The 20,052-nt window shown below is 48.3% G+C and overlaps 3 protein-coding genes across 34 annotated transcripts in view; 1 reads left to right on the top strand and 2 right to left on the bottom strand.

Moving 5' to 3' along the window:
• Window positions 1-19: 19 nt before the first annotated feature.
• On the bottom strand, window positions 20-5,411 carry CLIC1 (chloride intracellular channel 1). Its single transcript, XM_030850584.3, has 6 exons — window positions 5,176-5,411; window positions 2,955-3,064; window positions 2,636-2,761; window positions 2,372-2,478; window positions 1,718-1,899; window positions 20-752 (listed from the first exon to the last, which is right to left on the bottom strand). Exons 1-6 carry the CDS (start codon window positions 5,212-5,214, stop codon window positions 591-593), a joined length of 726 nt encoding a protein of 241 aa, XP_030706444.1. The 5' UTR covers window positions 5,215-5,411; the 3' UTR covers window positions 20-590.
• Window positions 5,412-8,508: 3,097 nt separating this feature from the next.
• The window catches only part of MSH5 (mutS homolog 5), a 17,635-nt gene continuing 6,091 nt past the window's right edge, over window positions 8,509-20,052 (top strand). For 23 of the 31 annotated variants that reach the window (XR_009565959.1, XR_009565956.1, XR_009565958.1 and 20 more), the window contains exons 1-13: window positions 8,509-8,577; window positions 8,987-9,137; window positions 9,425-9,548; window positions 10,003-10,083; window positions 10,269-10,331; window positions 11,045-11,166; window positions 11,353-11,462; window positions 11,719-11,754; window positions 12,078-12,160; window positions 13,290-13,335; window positions 13,651-13,815; window positions 16,460-16,598; window positions 16,714-16,776. Coding sequence is in view for 25 of the 31 variants with exons in the window: in XM_060308564.1 (XP_060164547.1) it covers window positions 9,000-9,137; window positions 9,425-9,548; window positions 10,003-10,083; window positions 10,269-10,331; window positions 11,045-11,166; window positions 11,353-11,462; window positions 11,719-11,754; window positions 12,078-12,160; window positions 13,290-13,335; window positions 13,651-13,815; window positions 16,460-16,598; window positions 16,714-16,776 (1,170 nt within the window). In the remaining 6 variants the exon portion in view is untranslated. The other 8 variants (XM_060308563.1, XM_030850570.2, XM_060308558.1 and 5 more) reach the window with 6 other exon arrangements.
• The window catches only part of VWA7 (von Willebrand factor A domain containing 7), a 22,396-nt gene continuing 18,174 nt past the window's right edge, over window positions 15,831-20,052 (bottom strand). For both annotated transcript variants that reach the window (XR_009565963.2, XR_009565964.2), the window contains 2 exons: window positions 18,921-18,991; window positions 15,831-18,494 (listed from right to left, as the gene is read on the bottom strand). The gene's annotated coding sequence lies outside the window, so the exon portion shown is untranslated. The remainder of the gene's footprint in view (window positions 18,495-18,920; window positions 18,992-20,052) is intronic.

Raw genomic sequence — 20,052 nt, 5'->3', positions numbered from 1 at the left:
ATTTTCTTTTTTCCTTTAAAATTATTTATTTATGTTTGGCTGCGTTGGGTCTTCATCGATATGCGCGGGCTTTCTCTAGTTGCGGAGCAGGGGCTGCTATTCTTTGTTGCGGTGCGCGGGCTTCTCATTGCGGTGGCTTCTCTTGTTGCGGGAGCACCGGCTCTAGGCGCGCGGGCTTCAGTAGTTTTTGCACCCGGGCTCACAGGCTCTGGAGCACAGGCTCGGTAGTTGTGGCGCACAGGCTTAGCTGCTCCGTGGCATGTGGGATTTTCCCGGACCAAGGCTCGAACCCATGTTCCCTGCATTGCCAGGTGGATTCTTAACCACTGTACCACCAGGGAAGTCCCAAAGCACTAGATTTTCATTCTGTACTTTATTACTGAAATACGTTGTCCTACCCACCCCATAGTAAAAATCTCACCCAGATCCCCCCTCCTTTCTCCTCATCCCCCCCAGCAAGCCCTGCACAGGTGCTCCAGGATTCTATGCCCACTGGCCATTTTGGAGTGTGTCCATTGGGTAACCATGTGGAAACCACCCAGGGCCTTTGTGGAGAAAATGGAGGGGGGCGAGGGAGCTCCAGGAGGGGCTTATTTGAGGGCCTTGGCCACTTGCTCATAGGCCAGCTCGATCTCCTCATCATCTGGACAGGTGGAGGCAAACTCTTCCCGAGCATAGGCATTGCGCAGGTACCTATGCACTCCCCGAAACACATCCGGAATGGAGAATCCTCGGTACTTCTTACATACCACCTAGGGGTGGGGAGAGGAGAACCAGTAGGTTTAGCTTCAGGAAAGTGACATTGGCTGCCATGCTCTTGGTCTTTCCCTTATCCCAAGGCTTCATGATAAAATCCAGGCATTCAAGTAGGTCCACTATCTGGTTTCTCTTCCGATGATTCTTATCTCCCATATAAATCATCTTCAATCATCTTTCTTAACTCCTCACTGTCTTGTAAGGCCTTCACCCATCCTCTCCGCTTACTGAAATCCTGGCCATTTATAACCAGCCCCTTTTCAGGCCACCCCAGTCCATGGTGCTAGTTTTCCCCTCTTGATTTTGAAATATAATTCACAAACCATAAAACTCTCCTCTTGAATTTCCACAGCAACTTTTTTCTACTTTTCATTTGGCTTTTAATCATGTATTATTAATCATGTGAATGTTTTATCTTCTCAGCTAGATTTCAGATCCTTTGAGGGCAAGGACCAATCACCACATATCTTGTCTTTTCGTGCCTAGTACAGAGATTTTCAGTACACAGTTCTGCAGCAGACTGACACTGGGCCCACATTTCAGAAACTAAACCGTAGCTTTGAACTATGACAAAAACACGGGAACCAGCAGTTTTCATCTTCCACAAGAGGAAGTGGAGACTGAAGCTATAGACTTAAAACTTTGATTTTAGGAAAAGCCTGCTCTCTGATCTGGGGATCTGGGAATGACAGAGACAGGAAGAGCATTCTTGAAAGTAACACTGGGATGTGTTACCCTAGGCCAGTCTGTTTGCACCCACACCTTGCATCGTGGAATGTAATTCTCTCAAGTAGTGGTCTTGCCAGCAAAGACAGCAGAGAAGGAATGGGGTGGTGTCTGCTATTGAAAACCACCCTAAGAAAGAAAGCACCTTTGGAGTGATTGTCATGGGAAGCCTGCGTGGGAGACCCTTAAAGAGCCATCCCAGCGACCACCCTCTCCTCCCACAGTGACCACTCACCTGTACTATGTGGAGCTTTGGCAACAGGTTGCAGTCAGCCAGAGTGAGCTCATTGCCGTCCAGAAACTTCCTCTGAGAGATGCCCTCATCCTCAGCGCTGGTCTCATCTACTTCATCTGGGAGAGGGGATGTCAAGTAATTGTCTAAAACTTTCAGGGCTTTCAGGAGTCCCTTCTCCAGGTCTGTGCAAGAGAAGGGAGTTGGTAAGAACATCAGAAGACTGACATAGTCCAAGAAGGCCCATGAGGGGGTGAACACTAATGGTGAGGCCAGTCCAAAATAATAATAGCTAACACTAGTGTAGTTCATTTTCTCTGTGTTATTCTAAGCAATTTACACACAAAAACTCATTTAATTCTCACATCAACCCATGAAGTAGGTACTGTTATCCTCATTTTATAGATCTGGAAATGGATGTACAGAGAAGTTCAATGAATTCCCCAAAGTCACACAGCTACTAGAATTTGTACTCAGGTCATCTGGATCTAGAGTCTCTCTCTCTCTCTCTCTCTCTCTCACTGACTCTCTTTTTTTTTTTTTTTTAATTGAAGTAAGATTTGCCAGCATTCAGGGTATCTGAATGTCCAGGTGCCCCTAATCACTGGATCTTTCCTATTCCTCCTAGGACCCAGGCCTCCAACCCACAAGACTCACTATCATTGAGAGCTGGGTTTGAATTCTTGATGTAGGCAGAGAATTTGGCAAATATGTCCAGCCCAGCTGTGTTGGATTCAGGGTTCAGAGCTGCCAGCTTGGGGTACCTGGAAGCCAATGGGACAAACAGGATAAGATATCTTCTGAGGAGGAACCTCAGCTCCCCTGCCACAGCCCCACCACCATCTCTGTTTTTCATTTCTTCAACCTCTCTCTCCCAGAGTCTCCCAGCTCCCCTACTCCCCTTTCCAAGTTCCTCTATACCTGGGAGGGCACAGCACCGCCTCCAGAAATTCCTCAATCTTGTTGGTGTCTGTGTGCACTTCAGTGCCATACAGCAGGAATGGGAGCTGCCCTCCTGGGCACAGCTTCTGCACCGTCTCAGTCCGCCTGGAGGAGAGACCAGGCATTAAGACGGGAAAAGGGAGTTAGGGAGACCCAGAAAGGAGAGATGGAGACACATGGAAAAGAGACTCCTGATAGAGGGGAAAACAGTTCAGGATGGAAGGACTCAGGTGGGTGAGTGTGTAAGTGTGCATGTGTGTGTGCACAAGGGAGTTTAGAGGAACAGAAGTGCACCTACCTTTTGGTGTCAACAGTGGTGACATTGAAGGTGACTCCCTTGAGCCAGAGCACCATGAACAGTCTCTGGGAGAAGGGGCAGTTCCCGATCTTGGCCCCGTCACTGCCAGCCTGGAAAGCAACCCCAGCCCAAGGTTAGGCCTGGTGCACCCCACTCATCCCCAGGCCATTCTCTGCATCTCCTACTCCCAGACCTAGCTGGTTTCTGCCTAGTCATGACACATACTCAGTCTCACCGCTAAAAGCACCCCTCCAGAACTGGGCTCTCTACCCTGGGGTCTGGGTCAAACCTAAGATGCAGAGAGTATCTTCTGCAAAGGTAGGCTTCTGGTTCCCTAGAGAGTTGAGGACGGATGGAGGTAGGCAGAGGGAATGGGCTTTGGAGAACTTGGAGGATTTGGACCCTAGAGAGGGAACACTAATGGTGATGTAGTTAGTTTTCTCTGTACTATCCTAAGCACTTCACATACAAAAACTCATTTAATTCTCACATCCACCCATGAAATAACGCCTAGAGAGGGACTTTGGTGAGGCTAGAGTTGTGGGCTAGAGGCCTGGATTCCTGAATGGAGTAGAGCCTGAGAACAGGAGAGGTGGGGCAGGGTTTGGCAGCAGGAGTTCTGGTTCCCTATACCTCTACCCAAGCAGCTGGGTGGGGAGTCAAGGGGCTCAGAGCCTCGTCCTAGAGATGTGGAGGGCCTTGCAGAGGGGGGCTGCCCTCTAATCTGCAAGTAGTGACCTCATCCCCCAAAGGACACCTCCCCGTTAGCTGAGGGTGATTCATCTCACTGTGTCTCCGGTCTCAGCAGCTTCCTTCCTGGCAAGCAGTGGGGGCAGGGACCTGTGAGGCTGGTCCCTGGGCAGCGAAGGCCAGGGCCTGGGCAGCGAAGGCCACCTCCCTCTTCCCTGGGCACAGCTGGGGTTTCCCAGGACAAGTCCCCTGGCTCTGGATAATCTTCCTCACACAGGACCCAGGGCTGGAATCTCTAGAGCGCAGACTCACCCAGGAGTAAAGATAAAAATAGCCCCCGAGGCAAGTGTGAGAGTGAGGTGGGGACCACACCTAAGGGGGTCGACCCAGGCATGTCTGAGGGAGAGGGAATGGCTACCGGAGAAGCCCCAGCATAAAGGAGAGGGAGAAACGGGCTGGAACACACAAAGGCTAGATGAACAAAAGCGGGGAAGTGGAGAGAAAGGAGGCAGGAAAGCGAAGGGTGGGGAGAATGTGTGAACCGGGAGTTACCGACGGAGGGGGAGGTCGCTAAAGGGAGGGAGGGGCACAAAGAAGAGATCCAGAGAGGGGAGAGAATGCAGTGCTAGTGGGGAAGGGAGCGGGGAGGAAACGGCAGCCTGCGGTTTCGATATGCAAATGCCTTGGGACCACCTCTCCTCATCCACACCCGCAGAGAGCACAGAGCTGGGGCGACTCTTTTTCTTCTGTTTTTGTAACCCCCAAACCCTAAACGCCCTAACTCAGCTCTCCTCCTTCTGCTCTCTCCCCATCTACCCTCGCGGTAGCCACAACTCAACTCTCATCTCCTCGCCACCACCCTTTCTCTCGCTTCTCCAAGTCCTCAGAACACTCATTCTCGACCCCATCACCTCTCTGAGCCAGCTTCTGGAACTCTACTCCCCCTCTCCCGTCTCTTTCCACCCCACCAATTCTTCCCAGTTCACCTGGTCCCACTCCCAGGCCTCCGGACCACACCCTCTTCCTTGAAACCTCCCCCGCCCCGACACCCCCCCATCCAAGTCTCCCCCACTATGCTCCTCACCCTCTGATCTTCTTGTAGGGCCCTCATCCGGATGTTTCCCTCTGTCCCACCCAAAGCCTGTAGGTCTCCTGCTGCCCCCTTCTCTCTCGGTCCTCCTATCAGCTGTCCCCCCACACCCACTCCCGTCAATCTTCTCAGCTCCTGGGAACCCTCCCTTTTCTCTACTTTCCTGTCCTTCAGGCTGCTGGAAACTTGCAGTTCTACAAACTTTTCAGGGTTGAGCCTAGATTTCTCATTACCCACGCACACATCAATTGTCTTCCCCTCCCAAACCCCGGCCACCACCACCCCAGGCCCCTGCCACACACGCCCTAAAGACTGCACGTGGGCTTGGGGGTGGGGATCAAAGAGAAAAGGGATTAGGGAGTTAAGGCTAGAGCTGGGGAAAAGTGCAAGTTGCCTTCCAGTAACTCGGAGGGGGGCCTAGGAGGGAGAAGGTGTTCTTACCTTCACGAACAATTCGACCTGCGGTTGTTCTTCGGCCATGGTTGCGACGGGGACCAGGAAGCGGCCGTCTCTGGGGGAACTGGGAGGGGGCGGGGCCAGGGAGAAGGCGGTCTCACAGAAAAGATTCTCTCCCCCAGACCTGGGACTACTCGCCCTGCAGCACCGCAAGAGCCCGATCAGACCCGCTCACTCCAGACGCGGCCTTTCGACCAGTCCAGCGTACTCCACACCCAGCGGATCTAGCTCTACCCCCTCCTGGGCTGGATCTGGGAGCTGACTCACGGACCGCCCCGCCCTGAACCTGCGGAGGGGACAGGCGCGGGGGCGGAACACGATGACCTAGGGAGTGGGCCCGGAGGGGTGAGCCTCAGGTCTCCCAGATGATGGGGAAGGGGGTGTTGAGGAGAGGGAATCCTGGGAAACTTCTTGTGTCCCTGCCAGTCTCCTTGAACAAGGGACTTTTTTCTGCCTCAGTTTCCCTGCTTCATTAATCAGATTACACTCCCACTCAACCCTCACACAAGAAATCTGACACCGACTGCTTGAGCACGTCCCTGAGGGCCCAGAAAGGGAATAAATTATAGAAGGGAAAGGTGGTCCTTTATTACTTTCTCCAAGTTCCCTCGGAACTCCAGTCCAAATTCTGGGTTGCTAGGACTGTGGCCCAGGAGAGGGACTTGCAAGTGGAAGCCTGGGTTGGAGGAAGAGAGCGGTGAGAGGTAGGGCAGGGGTGGGGAAAGGAGATAACCAGGCCTTGTGCTGGGGAAACCGGAAGCTGAGCCAAGGGGCTTCATCACTGGCGGAGGTACTCTCCCGCTCCGTAGCCTGGTCAGCTTTAATGCTTCTACTTCTGCCCCCCGCCACCCCGGTCTGGGGCCCTTTCCTGTGCCCCTTGCCCTTTTATCACTGACGGGTTGCCTTGGAGTTAGGGTGGAAGCATGGGGTTATTATGGCCCCAGAGTAGAGCTGCACCGATGCTAGGGGCTGGTGGTAGTTGGTCCTATCATGGGGGAAAAAAGTGAAGATCAGACAGAATAGTGTGAGTGGAGTTCTCAGAAGGACTAAGGACTCCGCAACAAGAGAAGCCACCGCAATGAGAAGACCGCACGCACAAATGAAGACCCAATGCAGCCAAAAATAAATAAATACATAAAGAAAGAAAGAAAGAAGTAGGGAGGACAGAGGAAGAAGAGCTCTCTCCCTCCCTCCCCAATAACCTTGATTTTGGAGGTTCTATCAAACCCTTTATGATCTGCTGAAAAATAGCCCAAAAATATGTCCTCCAGACTGGACATATGCCAGCCTCCACATTTGAATCTCTCTCCTATCCAGCCATCCCTTTCTTCCTCACCACCCTCTGTCTAACAGGACACCTACAGTTTCAGAAAATCATGGTGGAATGCAAGGACATAGGAGCAAAACAGGGCTTGAAACTTAAAGAAAGGGAGAGAGTTGGGGGAGGAGGGGGTGGAGTGAAGAGAGGTGCTGGAACCAGCAGTTAGCGGTTTCCTCTCATGCTTCCTCTTCTGTGGGTTTTCTCCTCCATGGAGGAAGGCCTTTCTCTGTCCTCCTCACAGAGGGGATATATTTGGTGTTTGCTCCCTTGAATTGTAACATCTGATAAGGATGTAGAATGATTCAACGAGTATGTGTTTGTTGGTGGGGAGTCTCCTCCAGGGTGACCCTCAAAATCTGCACACATGACCCCTTCCATCTGAGGAAGGGAGGTCAAAGCAGCGCTACTTCTCAGGGTCCTTTTCTGCTCCAGCTGGTCCATGTCCACCAGAGAATCTGCCCCACAAAAGTCTCCCTTCTGGGAGAAGCCTCAGGCAAATGGGGCCAGCCCTGAGCTCAGACAGGTTTGACAGCTTCTCCCCTGCCTCTCTTTCCCTACAGCTTTTATAGCTAGAGCTGCCTTGATCAATATTGACTTTGGCTAGCTGGCATGGCTACCCACAAAGTATTTTTCCTTAACTTCTCAGGTAACAACAGGTAATGCTGCCCTCTCCTGGTACCATCCATCAGTGCCGCATGGGTTTGAAGCCAGGGGCTATACCCCCAAATCCTGCATCAAAGAAGTTTCCCTCCCATCTCAATCTCCTTGCCCCTGCTTTTCTCCTATCTCAGTATCTCCCCTTTTCTTCCCCAGCCTTTCTTTCCACTCCCTCCCCTTCCTCAGGTTGGTAAACCGGTCCCTAATCTCTTCCCACCCCAGATTGGAACGTGTGTCCCTCCCCAACACTCCTTAGAGCTGTCACCTGGCCTCCTTCAGGTTTCCATAGCCCCATTGCTAAACAATTTGCCAGGGGTAACCATTAACCTAGCCGTTAACTCACTCCCCCACCTTTCTCACTAGAAGGGATTTTCCAATCATTGGTTAGCAGAGCCAGGTTACCATCTTTCCTAAGCTCTTGGGTGGGATCTCCGCATCTCAGAGTACCCAGAACAAAGCTGGGGGTGAAGATGTATTTTAAGAGGTGTTTTTAAAAGTATATGATTGTTTATTTCTTTCTCCTTCACTATCTCCTTGCTTCTCCTCCCCTCAGACACACACACTCAAAAATTAGGCTCATGGAGTAGGGATTTAATTACGTTCCCTGTTTTGAGTCCACCACCTGGCCCAGAATGAATGAATGACACCCTTCTGTCCTTAGGGGTGTGTGTGTGTGTGTGTGTGTGTGTGTGTGTGTATGTGTGTGTGTGTCGAATGCTTCCAACTTCTCTTGGGGCGCTGAAATTATTAATTAGGCCCTGTGGTGTCCCTATGGGAGTGATCATACTCTGCACCCAGGAAACAGGCAAAGGTGGGCTGAGATAGGAGTCTCGCTTCTTATTTCCGCTTATTTATTTAAAACACTCACGTAGTTCTTACTATGTTTGCCAGGCACTGTTCTAAGCTCATTATAAATATTAAGTTAGAATTGTTGGCATAGGTTGAATTAATGTTGCTTATCTCCACTCTCCAGAAAAAACAAAAACAAAAACAAAAACCGCCCCAAAACGTGTCTCTGTTCCTTTAAGGTCGGCCTCCTCTCCAGATTACCCAACGCCCCTAGACCAGTTCCGCGGGCTCTGACTCCAGCTCTGCTAAGGACCTTCTCACAGGCTCCACCCCGTGTCAATCAAGGGCCAGAGGCCCGGTTGCTAGGCAACAGCAGAGGGCGGGAAGTTTGAACGTTCTGGCACCGCCCCATATGCGAATAGGCCAGTCATCGTCCAGCCTTCTCTGCGGTCCCCTCCTCCCTCTCGCTCTGTTGGATCTCTAGGCAGGATCCGGGTCTCTTCGACCAATAGCGGCTAAGAAGGCGGGGCGTGTGCGCGCGCACCCCGCCCTCGCGTCGGCGCACCCTCCCGCAGGCCCGCGGCGTTTAGTGACGCGGTCTCGCGCACGTCGCGACCCAGGTGACTGAAAAGGCGGGAAAACGCCGCGAGCTGTCCGCAACTGGGTGGGGAAGTCAAGAGCGTGAGGCTGTGATCTTGGGGGCTTGGTTGGCAGGGGCGGAGAGAGGAGGCGTGCAAAACTTGTCCCACAGGACCCTCAGACTGTCTCCAAATACAACCTCCGCGTGACAGGAATAAGGGTGGGGCGAGTGGTGTTTTCCACAGTCTGTACTTTAGTTAAATACCCGAGAAGTCGCCCCTCCAGATGCCCTGCACCTGTGACCACAGCTCTCGAAGGCCCTAGCAGCCCTGCCCCTCAGCCCTCTCCCATTAGTTCTCAGTGGAGTTGCATTTCTGTGCGCCCCGCGACCCCCGCCTCCTCGCGGGTGAGATCTCGCTCCTGAACCGCCTTCATTTGCTTCATCCACAGAGCCTCCAAGGCCATGGCCTCCGTAGGAGCGACCCCAGGCAGGACGCCGCAGGGACCGGGACCCAGGGAGGCCTCGGCCAGCTTCCCCAGCCCGGCCCCAGTGCCGGAGCCCCGGGAGGCCGAGGAGGAGGACGAGGAGGAGCCCGCGGAGGTCTGGGGGCGGGGTGGAGAGGCGATGTCTGAGGGGCCAGAGCTCGAATCTGGAGAGCAGGGAGTTGATAGGAACGTCTGATTGTTAGCCTGTAACGGGGCTGGGAACAAGAGAGGGGCCAGTCACTTCCCTCCGCTGAATGTCGCTTTCACATCGACTGAATGGGGGTGACGATGCCTATCTCAGAGAGTTGATAAAATAATTAAAATTAAATAAGGCATGCCTCAACCCTGCACTTAACGAGTGGTTGGTTCAAATATTAGTTTCCTTTCTTCCTTGCCGGACAGATTCATCTGTGTGTGCTGTGGAGCTCAGGGTACCTGGGCATTGCCTACTATGACACTAGTGACTCCACCATCTACTTTATGCCAGATGCCCCAGACCACGAGAGCCTCCAGCTGCTCCAGAGAGGTGAGGACGGAACTAGGAATTCCTCTCTGGGATTAGAAGCGTATTTCACTCGTAGGTCCTTACCTGACTCAATCTATTTTTATTAGTTGACTCCTAGAGGCCCCCTTTGTTGTTTTTAGGAATTCATCTCATTATTCACAAATGTACCAGGAGCTGGAGATACGGTCCTGGGCAAATCAGTCATGTCTGTCCTTTAAGGGTCTACAGTCTAGTGATAATCTCCTGGGCACCCCTCTTCCCTCCCACCACCCCATCAGTCTTACTACTCCTTCCTTTTCTAATCTCATGTCTGACTCCGACTTATGCTCCCAATGTGGGGGGCACTCCCTACTCTTAGAGGGAGGAAATAAGTTTCTGAGGGGTGAAGGGAGATAGCAAGGGGAGGGCTACGGGTTCCCTCTTAGTCAAAAGATAAAGATCCTTGAACTCATTTGGTCTCCATTCTCATTCCGAGTTCTGGATGAAATCGATCCCCAGTCTGTTGTCACGAGCGCCAAACAGGATGAGAATATGACTCGGTTTCTGGGGAAGCTTGGTAAGGACTGGGTAAGGGAGAGAGGGAAAATGGGGAAGGACTAAATTATGGAATGTTCCAGGAGACTAAAGGGTCTTGGGGGGAGCTACAGCCAGGAGACCAGAATTGGGTGAGAGGGAAAGTGGGACAGCGGCAGAAGGACTGAGATGTACAGACTGATGGCTCTTTCTTTGCCTCCCTCACAGCCTCCCAAGAGCACAGAGAGCCTAAGAGACCTGAAATCATACTTTTGCCAAGTGTGGATTTTGGTATCTCCTCCCTTTTGCTTTGCCCAATCCCCCATCCCGGTTTTCTGACCCTTTCTCCTAACTCCACCTTCATCATCAGAGGTCTCCCCTCAGCCCTATCTCATTCTAAACCTTTGTGTTCTTCAAGCCCCATGACCAGTCTCCCCACGATCTCTCCTAATCCCTAGCCTTTAATAACCTGCAGCTTAGGCTTGTCTAGGGATGAGTGCCTTCCGTGAGAAGAGGGAGTAGTAACACTTTTTGGTCAGCTTTGATTGTTGGCATTTTCCCCTTTAAGCCAAAACCATTTACCCCTTAAAAAAAAAAAAAAAGGCACTGTCTCAGTGACCTCGTTCATCTAGAAGACACTTCCATAACCTTCCCGGGTTTTGCAAAAAGGACAGGGAATGTTCTATCCTAAATTAGATGTTAGGGCATTCATGTTATTAGTTCCTCTGTTAATATGATTTTTTTGACCCCAAGTCCCCAATTCCAGACAGATATCTTACTCTCCTGAGCCATTTATCTTTCTCAGTTTATGTTCCCAGCCAACCCTTTTTAAAGTGTATGTAGAATAAAGAGTCTGAAAATTTGGCTCTTGTCTCAGCTTTCCATTAGCTGCCTGTGTGAATTTGGCAAGCCACATCATCTCTCTTGCTTCTGTTTTCTCATTCTTAAAATAAGGTGAAGAATCGGGCTATAAGATCTTTCCCTCCCTTCTTCCCTCAAAATAGGCCTGGAGATAAGCAAACAGCGCCTCCTTTCTGGAAACTACTCCTTCATACCAGACTCCATGACCGCCACTGAGAAAATCCTCTTCCTCTCCTCCATCATCCCCTTTGACTGCCTCCTCACGGTGAGATGGGTCCCACAAGGTAAGGGCTGGGTTGCAGCAGGTTAGAGAAAGGCACAAGCACCTGGAGACTAGGTTTGAGTCCTGGGAGATACTAGCCCAGCCCTGGAAAATAATAGTTTTCCCTGGTGTCGTCCAGCCTCCAAGACGTTGGGATTTACCCCACCTCCATTACTGATCCCCTCCTAGGTTCGAGCACTTGGAGGGCTGCTGAAGTTCTTGGGTCGAAGAAGAATCGGGGTTGAACTGGAAGACTATAACGTCAGCATCCCCATCCTAGGCTTTAAGAAATTTGCGTTGTAGGTCATTTACCCTAACCTCAACCAAAGTAAAGTGGGATTGGGAGGCCTGGAAAGTAAGACGGGATGGGGGGCATTGGCAGTGACCCATCTGGTAAAGTGCTCTAGGACACACAGGAACTCCTGAGGGTGTGGAGCTCTGGGGAGAAAACTGAGACAGTACTCTTGAAGGAGAGCTAAGCGGATATAACTTAAGAATGAACTCACACCTCACATACCCCAGCCACCTTCCTTTCTGCTTGTTTTCTGTCCTCAGGACACATCTGGTGAGCATAGATCAAGACACTTACAGGTAAGGAGATGGAGGCAGGCTGTCATCTTTGGGGAGGGAGAAGGATTAAGCTTAATGCTGTAATAATCCTTAACGGGGCTCCAATTTCTTTAATCCTGGGGCTATTAAGAGCTCTCTCTCTGAAGGAAAGAGAAGGGGGGTGAGGGGAGAGAAGAAGAAAAGCACAAAGTGTCACCCTCCTTTTCTAAAGGGAGAAACTGAGGCAGAGAGCAGTGAGGGACAAACCTTACATCAAGACTTCATCTCAGGAGGTGTTCCCAATCCCCATTCCATTTTCTCAATTGCCTTTTAAAATACAAATTACCCTAATTTCTCCCTGATAGTGTTCTGCAGATATTTAAGAGTGAGCCTCACCCCTCAGTGTACAAAGTGGCCAGTGGACTCAAGGAGGGGCTCAGCCTCTTTGGTAGGTTTGCCCCCTCCCTCATCCCACACTACACAGGCCTGCCAGAAAAACAGCTGCCTCCAAAGATGTATCCCAGTCCCTCTCTTTCCACTTCACCCCATTGCCAGCTGTCTCTTCTGCTCCAATCCAGCTTCTTTTTTTTTTTTCTTAATTTTTTTAATTTTTGGCTGCCTTGGGTCTTCGTTGCTGCACTCAGGCTTTCTCTAGTTGCAGCAAACAGGGGCTGCTCTTCACTGCAGTGCGCGGGCTTCTCATTGTGGTGGCTTCTCTTGTTGCGGAGCACGGGCTTTAGGCGCGGGGGCTTCAGTATTTGCCACGCGTGGGCTCAGTAGTTGTAGCTCGCAGGTTCTATAGCGCAGGCTCAGTAGTTGTGGTGCACGGGCTTAGTTGCTCTGCGGCATGTGGGATCTTTCCAGATCAGAGCTCGAACCCGTGTCCCCTGCATTGGCAGGTGGATTCTTAACCACTGCGCTACCAAGGATGTCCCAATCCAGCTTTATTATCCTCTTTGTACCCTCCCTCAGTTTGGGCATCTTCCTGAAACCTTGTCCAGTATAGTTGTCCAGTGTCATTTGCATATCATTTCTTACTCTACCAATTCCATGTTTATTCCTTGGGTTTGTATGAATATTTCTACTAGTGGTGTACCTGTCTAGGGACTTTGGGAGGCCCTATGTATAGAGGAGAGTTATATAACTGTATAACTCCCATGTTTGCTTTGCATAGAGTCTTTATCTCTTATAGTTTCAGGCTTTAGGGTGTATTGGGGACATCACCCCAAGTAACCACATGGTTTCACCGTGCATCTCAGTGGGTTGTGTCTAATGTTTACGTGTATGTGTTGGGCTTTTTGTGAGTCTAATTATGCCTGCTCTGCATATTTTTCTGGCTGAGTGTTCCTGTGAGTGCCCATTCCTCCCCCAAGCCCATGTAAGGTAATCCCGGCTCAGACTTGTGGCCACACTCTGGCTTTGGCTGCCTTTGTGTCCTGTATCTGGGGAACGCTCCCCAGGCCAGCCAGCTGAACACCCAAACCTCTGACCCTGATGCCTCAGCTTAGACACGTCCATACATTCCTTTCCCTGACCCTGCTTATAACAGGCTCACTCCATACCCCAACTCCCAACAGGAATCCTCAACAGATGCCGCTGTAAGTGGGGAGAGAAACTGCTCAGGTGAGTAAGAGTCACACACGTGCTACAGGTTAATGCAGGCAATCTGTAGACTCAAACACACCACCCTTAGTAGTAATGAAAACAACTGCCCTTTCCTGAGTGCTGGCTAAATGCATTTAATCCTTACAACGACCCCACGTGGTAGCTAGTGTTATTCTCATTTTACGTTGTCAGCACAGGTGCACATGTACCCACTGATGATACACGGACTTTCACACATACACGCAGCAGAAGCAGAATCACAAGACAGCAATGTACACATGGTAATATCTTTTTTTTTTTTTTTTGCGGTACGTGGGCCCCTCACTGCCGCAGCCTCTCCCGCCGCAGAGCACAGGCTCCAGATGCGCAGGCCCAGTGGCCACGGCCCATGGGCCCAGCCGCTCCGCGGCACGTGGGATCCTCCCGGACCGGGGCACAAACCCGTGTCCCCTGCATGGCAGGCGGACTCCCAACCACTGCGCCACCAGGGAAGCCCCGGTAATATCTTTAATTATTAAAAACACACTTCAAATTTGAGCTGTTCTCTGAGGACTCTCAAATTTGTATCTCTAGTTCCGAGCTCCATATGTGGAATGCTCTTTGCACATCATCGCCACCTGCAATTTCCACAGGCAGCTCAAACTCAGAGCATCCAAACTGACACCCACTGGCCCTGTTCCTCTTCCTGCATTCCCTTTTCTGGTTAATGGCATTGCTGGCAATATAGCTTCTCAAGCTCTGAACCTTGGATTGATGCTTCTCCCTCACCCCCCATATTCAATTATTCCCTGAGACCTATTGATTCTATCCAGAAATGTCTCTCAGCCATCCCCTTCTCCCTCTTTCCTCTTCTCTAATTCTGGCTATCTTCATTTCTAACCTGGAGCATTGCATTCACCTTCAAATTGGTCTCTCTGCCTCTAAACGCTTCTTTTTCCAATCTGTTCTTCATTCCAAAATAGAGGTCTGAGCATGTCACTCCCCCACCCCCTTTTTTTTAAGCTTAAGTAGAAACAAAACATAAACCTCAGGAGGTTTCCGCATTACCTGCATAATTAAGGGTCGCATCTTTAGCAGTATGGCATTCAGGGCCCCTCAATTTTAATTTCCAGGCTTACCTCCTCATACCCATGTTTTGTTTTGTTTTGTTTTGTTTTTTCGGCCGTGCGGCTTATGGGATCTTAGTTCCCTACCGAGGGATTAAACCCAGGCCCTCAGCAGTGAAGGTGCGGAGTACTAACCACTGGACCGCCAGGGAATCCCCCCTCAAGCCCTGTTAATGCTGTTCCCTCTGGAAAGTCTTTCCCCTGCTCTCCACCTGTCAAAATCTTACATCCTCTTGCAACCCAACTATCACCTTTCTGGTGAAGCTTTCACAAGCACCTCTGAGGAGACTGACGTGCACTTTGCTGTGTGGTCACATAGTGCTTGTTTATATTTTCTAGTTGCACTATCACAGCAGGTTGGAATTAGTTGGTGAATCTACTTGCCCTCATAGCTGTGAGTGAACTCTATGCAGTGGCCCATTCCTGTTAGCTCAGCACATGGCCTTGTATGCAGTAGAATGCAAACACACTGGTTACATCATCTCTAAAAACTCAGGAAACCTTTGCTAGCCTGCAGGTGTACAATCTTTTCCCCATGCCACCTGCCCTGCAATGTATGTCTTTTGGAGGTTAATTTAGCATTATCTCTGAGGCCATCTTCAGGTAATTGGTGGGGTGATTTAATTACCTCGAAGTTCTCTAGTGCTTCAGGCGCAGATCTCTAGTCTCAACCAGGGATGAAAGGGAAGGAATTCTCAAAGGAGAAGAGAACTGAGTTAAAGGTGAGGGAGGGGTGCAGATTCCTTAGATAGGATCCTGCAGGGCATAGAATCACAATCTGATGATCAGACAGGGCACCTGGAAGGTGACTAAATGTCACAGTATGCTCTAAAGAGCACTGTCCTAGCAGTCTGGAGACCTGAGTTTGAGATCCAGTTGTACTTCTTACTAGCTGCATGACTTTGGACAATTTGCTTACCTTCTAAGGGCCTCATCCCCTCAGCTGACTTGAGTCTGGCTCGACTAAGACCTCCAGGCACTCGAAGTACATGAGTCAGAGCTACCCAGGTGTTTTATAAGAAAGTTTGATGAGGCTCGTGCTCTCCAGGTGGGGAGGGTATTCACAGACTGGCCCACACTGCCTCAGACACCTCTGCTCCTTTGTGGCCAAGGAGCAGAGGTGCCTAAAACCCACCCTCGAATCCACATGAGTCTTCCACTTCATTCTAACCTGGGGTGTTCTAACCCAGGGTAACTGGCCGTAGACTACAGTGTGAGATACACATCCTTAGGCCCCAGTGTCTCCACAGGTTGGCTCTTACACAAAATGATATGCCTAATGGCTTGCTCTAATGTGGGAAAGAATCCATGGGCTCCCAGGTCCTTGTAGAATCTCACACTCTTCATAGCCATAGGGAGATAGGGATACCCAGAATTAGACCAACACAGATGAGACATTTATTTCTGTATAATAATTTAATTTATTAGGAAATAACCTCAGACACAGAAAAGGTAATAATAATAATATAAACCTCTGTGTTTCCACTAGCCAATTTAAAAATAAGACAACGTTATTGAAGCCCTTTAAGTATCTCTACCCAATACTTTCTTCTCTGCAGGGATGAACATTATCACGAATTGAGAACTTATTCTACATGGAACAGTTATATACTTTCACAGGAAGAACATGAAAAGACATGAATGTCTGTGCTATTTCACAGCTAAATACGGATATACAAACTCTTTCTGACTCACTCCTACTCAGCTGCAGAGAGAGCTAGAGTGTTGGCATTCATATGCCTCAACACACTGCTCTCCCTCTAAAATATTGACAAACTCCATCACATAGCCACATGGAATGACACATGGTCATATCCATCAAAACCGAGATACACACAGTTGTGCTCGCATCCAGAGATTTTCAGTAGATGCAAGTAAACACACCTGCATAGATAGGACACTGTACTTACCAGTGCAGATACATATCGCCACAATCCCCAGGGACCTCCAAATGCACATTTTTCACAAATTGAGATCAAGACAGTGATGAGAACAGAGGTAATTTCTGGTCTCCTCACTCCAACCCTCACTTCCAGGCTATGGTTCACACGTCCAACCCAGGACCTGGAGGAACTAAATTCCCGTCTGGATGTCATTCAGTTTTTCCTGTTACCCCAGAATCTGGACATGGCTCAGATGCTGCATCGATTGCTGGGTCACATCAAGAACGTGCCTGTGAGCTCGGGGTTGGGGGCAGGGAGGTGGGGAAGGAGGTGAGGGATGCTGGGCATCTTGAGGGGCATTAGGGTGGGAGAAGGAAAACAGCGGCTGTCTCCTTGTTTGACTCTAGCTGATTCTTAAACGCATGAAGTTGTCCCACACCAAGGTCAGTGACTGGCAGGTTCTCTACAAGGTAAGACCTCCCTTCTTGAATCTAGAAGTCCAGGTTAAGACCCCCAGCATGTGTTCCAAATCCTCTTTACTCTCGTCACCCGGTCCAACTTTATCCCAACACCTTTAAAAAAACTTTGCACTGTGGAAATTGTCAAAAAAAATTTAGAGAGAATAATACAAAGAACTCCCATGTACCCACCATGTAGCTTTAACACTTTGACTCATACAAATGTTGTTTCGTGTATATCTTCTCTCACTTTCCTTTTCCTGTATTATTGTGAAGCAGTTCCCAGCCATCATATCATTTCACCCATAAATATTTCAATATGCTTTCTAAAAGAAAATTATTTTTAAAAAAGAATAACAATGCCATTATCTTATCTAAAAATTAATGTAATTCTTTAATATTAATTATCTCATGTTTAAATTTCTATTCATCTCGTAAATGTAATGATTTTTTAAAATTACAGTTTGTTTAATTAGGATCAAAATATGTTCATATAGCGATGGGATGATGTCTTTTTGAATCTCCTTTATGGGTTCCTTCTCCATTTCACCATTCTCTCTCTCTCTCTCTCTCTCTCTCTCTCTCTCTCCCTCTCCTCCTCCTCCTCTCTTCCCCTCTCCCCGCCTCTCCATATATATATCTTTTCCCTCTTGCAACATATTTGTTGCAGAAGCTGGATTATTTGTCCGACAGAGTTTTCCTTAGCCTGCATTTCACTGATTACATCCCTGTTTTGTTTGTTTGTTTGTTTGTTTTGCAGTACGCGGGCCCCTTGCTGTTGTGGCCTCTCCCATTGCGGAGCACAGGCTCCGGACGCGCAGGCTCAGCAGCCATGGCTCACGGGCCCAGCCGCTCCGCGGCATGTGGGATCTTCCCGGACGGGGGCACGAACCCGTGTCCCCTGCATTGGCAGGCGGACTCTCAACCACTGCGTCACCAGGGAAGCCCACATTCCCTGTTTTTGACATGTTTCTCTCTCTTCTAGAATTTTTGTAAATTAATAGTTGAATCTAGAAGCTTGCTCAGGTTCAAGTTTAATTTTTTTCAATAGTGTTTCATAAATGGAGGAACATAATGTCAGTATGTCTGACTCATTTTGTGATGATAGCAGTCTTTGATGTTTAATAATTAAGTCCATTAGTTCTTTAGAGATTGCAAAGTAGTGTTATTCTAATTCTGTCATTCTTTCTTCATTTATTAGAATGTTTCTGGAAGGAAGACTTCCTCTCATCTACTCTTTGGTTACCTAGTGATATCACAGAACATTGCTTGATTTTTCCCCCTGATTTTATCTGTCCAGCTATCAGCAAATACGAAATTAGTTCCATAATCCTCCAAGGCAACCAATGAGTTTTTTTGGTTGCTGTTGTTGTTTTAGTATCATTACAAACTTACAGATTTCTTCGTGCTTCAGGCCACTGCATTTTTAATCTTTACACATGTTCGAGATATTCCATCTTTGGCCAATGGGAGCCTCTTCATGTTGGCTTCTGAGTCCTTTAACATGACACTAGTAGACTTGGATAACTTCCCCACTCTCTGGTTTGACAAGATGTACCAGATATACCACTTACATGTACCGGTTCTGACCTGGAACCAGACATTTCTCTGAGGAGCCCTGGTTCCTTTTAGTGAGAAATGGTATTTCTGCATACCATGGTGAGTGCTAGAGGGTACTCAGCATGTTTGGATTATTGCTTGTAGGCCTTTTCTGTGGACAGATCTAGAAACTTGAAAAAAAATAAAATACATGATAAATTAGTACTGACATCACCTATTTATTTTATTTTAGTTTTTTAGATATTCAGAGATCACTATATCTATATTGTTTTTTTAATTAATTTTTTTGAGTATAGTCGATTTACAATATTGTGTTAGTTTCTGCTGTATAGCAAAGTGAATCAGTTATACATAAATATATATCCACTCTTTTTTAGATTCTTTACCCATTTAGGTCATTACAGAGTATTGAGTAGAGTTCCCTGTGCTATACAGTACGTTCTTATTAGTTATCTATTTTATATATAGTAGTGTGTATATGTCAGTCCCAATCTCCCAATTTATCCCTCCCCCACCGTTTCCCCCTTGGTAACCATTAGTTTGTTTTCTACATCTGTGACATCACCTATTTAAATTCAGCACCACAGGGTTCTTACCTTGCATATTCCATTTTTATCCTCTTCAATATTTCCTTCTTCCGTACTGGAGATTCTGTGTCTCAATAACACTAGGAATGAGAAAATCAAAGTATCACTTATTTGCTTTTTCCTACATTACATCCACAACAATCTTAGAATAGCAATATCACCATTACTACCAAAACTATATGATTATTGAACACTATTTAACATTTTTTGGGGGGAAGGAGGGATAGTTCTTTCTGTTCTCCCTAGGGATATACAGTCAAATTGCTGTGTTTTAGTCACTATTTCAAGTGGTTATGTCACTATCTGGGTATACATTATGTTCATTTGTTTCATTCTTTTTTTGATTTTTAATAATTGCTTCTTAAAATTTAATCTTATAATTATGTAGAATATTTACACAGTTCCAAAGTCAAATCTCCCAAACAAGGTATAGTCAATTAATTGTAACTTCTATCCCTTTCCCCTCTCTCCACCTATAGATAACCTTTAAAAAAAACTTTTTTTGGCTTAAATAAGTTTATCTTTTATAGAAAAGGATAAAAATAAGCAGTCCGTGATTGTTGGGTGGTTTCATAAAGTCCTCAGTGACCCAGTCTCCTTCTGTCTTCCTGTTCTGCCATCCTCAGCATGTGGCTTCTACCACTAGCTCAAGATAGCAATGTGAATTCCAGCTGTAACATCTGCTTTCCAGCTACTACTCCTCCACCGCTATTCGAAGTTTCCAGTGACTCTCTGAAGTTTCTCTGTGCATGGTTTCAGTTTTCAGCTTTTTTGCTGCAGCAGCTGCTGTAGTTCTATTCCCAGTGAATTTGAGGTTCTTGATGTCTCATTGCAGAAAGAATTCAGTGAGAAACAAAGGTATAGTTAAGAAGTGGATTTATTTAGAGAGAAACACACTCCACAGAGTGTGGGCCATCTCAGAATGCAAGAGAGCCTAAAAAAATTTTTTTTAATTTAAGTTTATTTATTTATTTTTGGCTGCATTGGGTCTTTGTTGCTGCGCATGGGCTTCCTCTAGTTGCGGCGAACGGGGGCTACTCTTCGTTGCGGTGCACGGGCTTCTCATTGCGGTGGCTTCTCTTGTTGCAGAGCACGGGCTCTGGGTGCGCAGGCTTCAGTAGTTGTGGCATGCAGGCTCAGT

This window comes from Globicephala melas, chromosome 11, assembly GCF_963455315.2.
Source record: "Globicephala melas chromosome 11, mGloMel1.2, whole genome shotgun sequence".
Classification (NCBI taxonomy): domain Eukaryota; kingdom Metazoa; phylum Chordata; class Mammalia; order Artiodactyla; family Delphinidae; genus Globicephala; species Globicephala melas.
The sequence above is the reverse complement of the archived record's forward strand: the minus strand, read 5'-3'. Positions and strand labels throughout refer to the sequence as shown.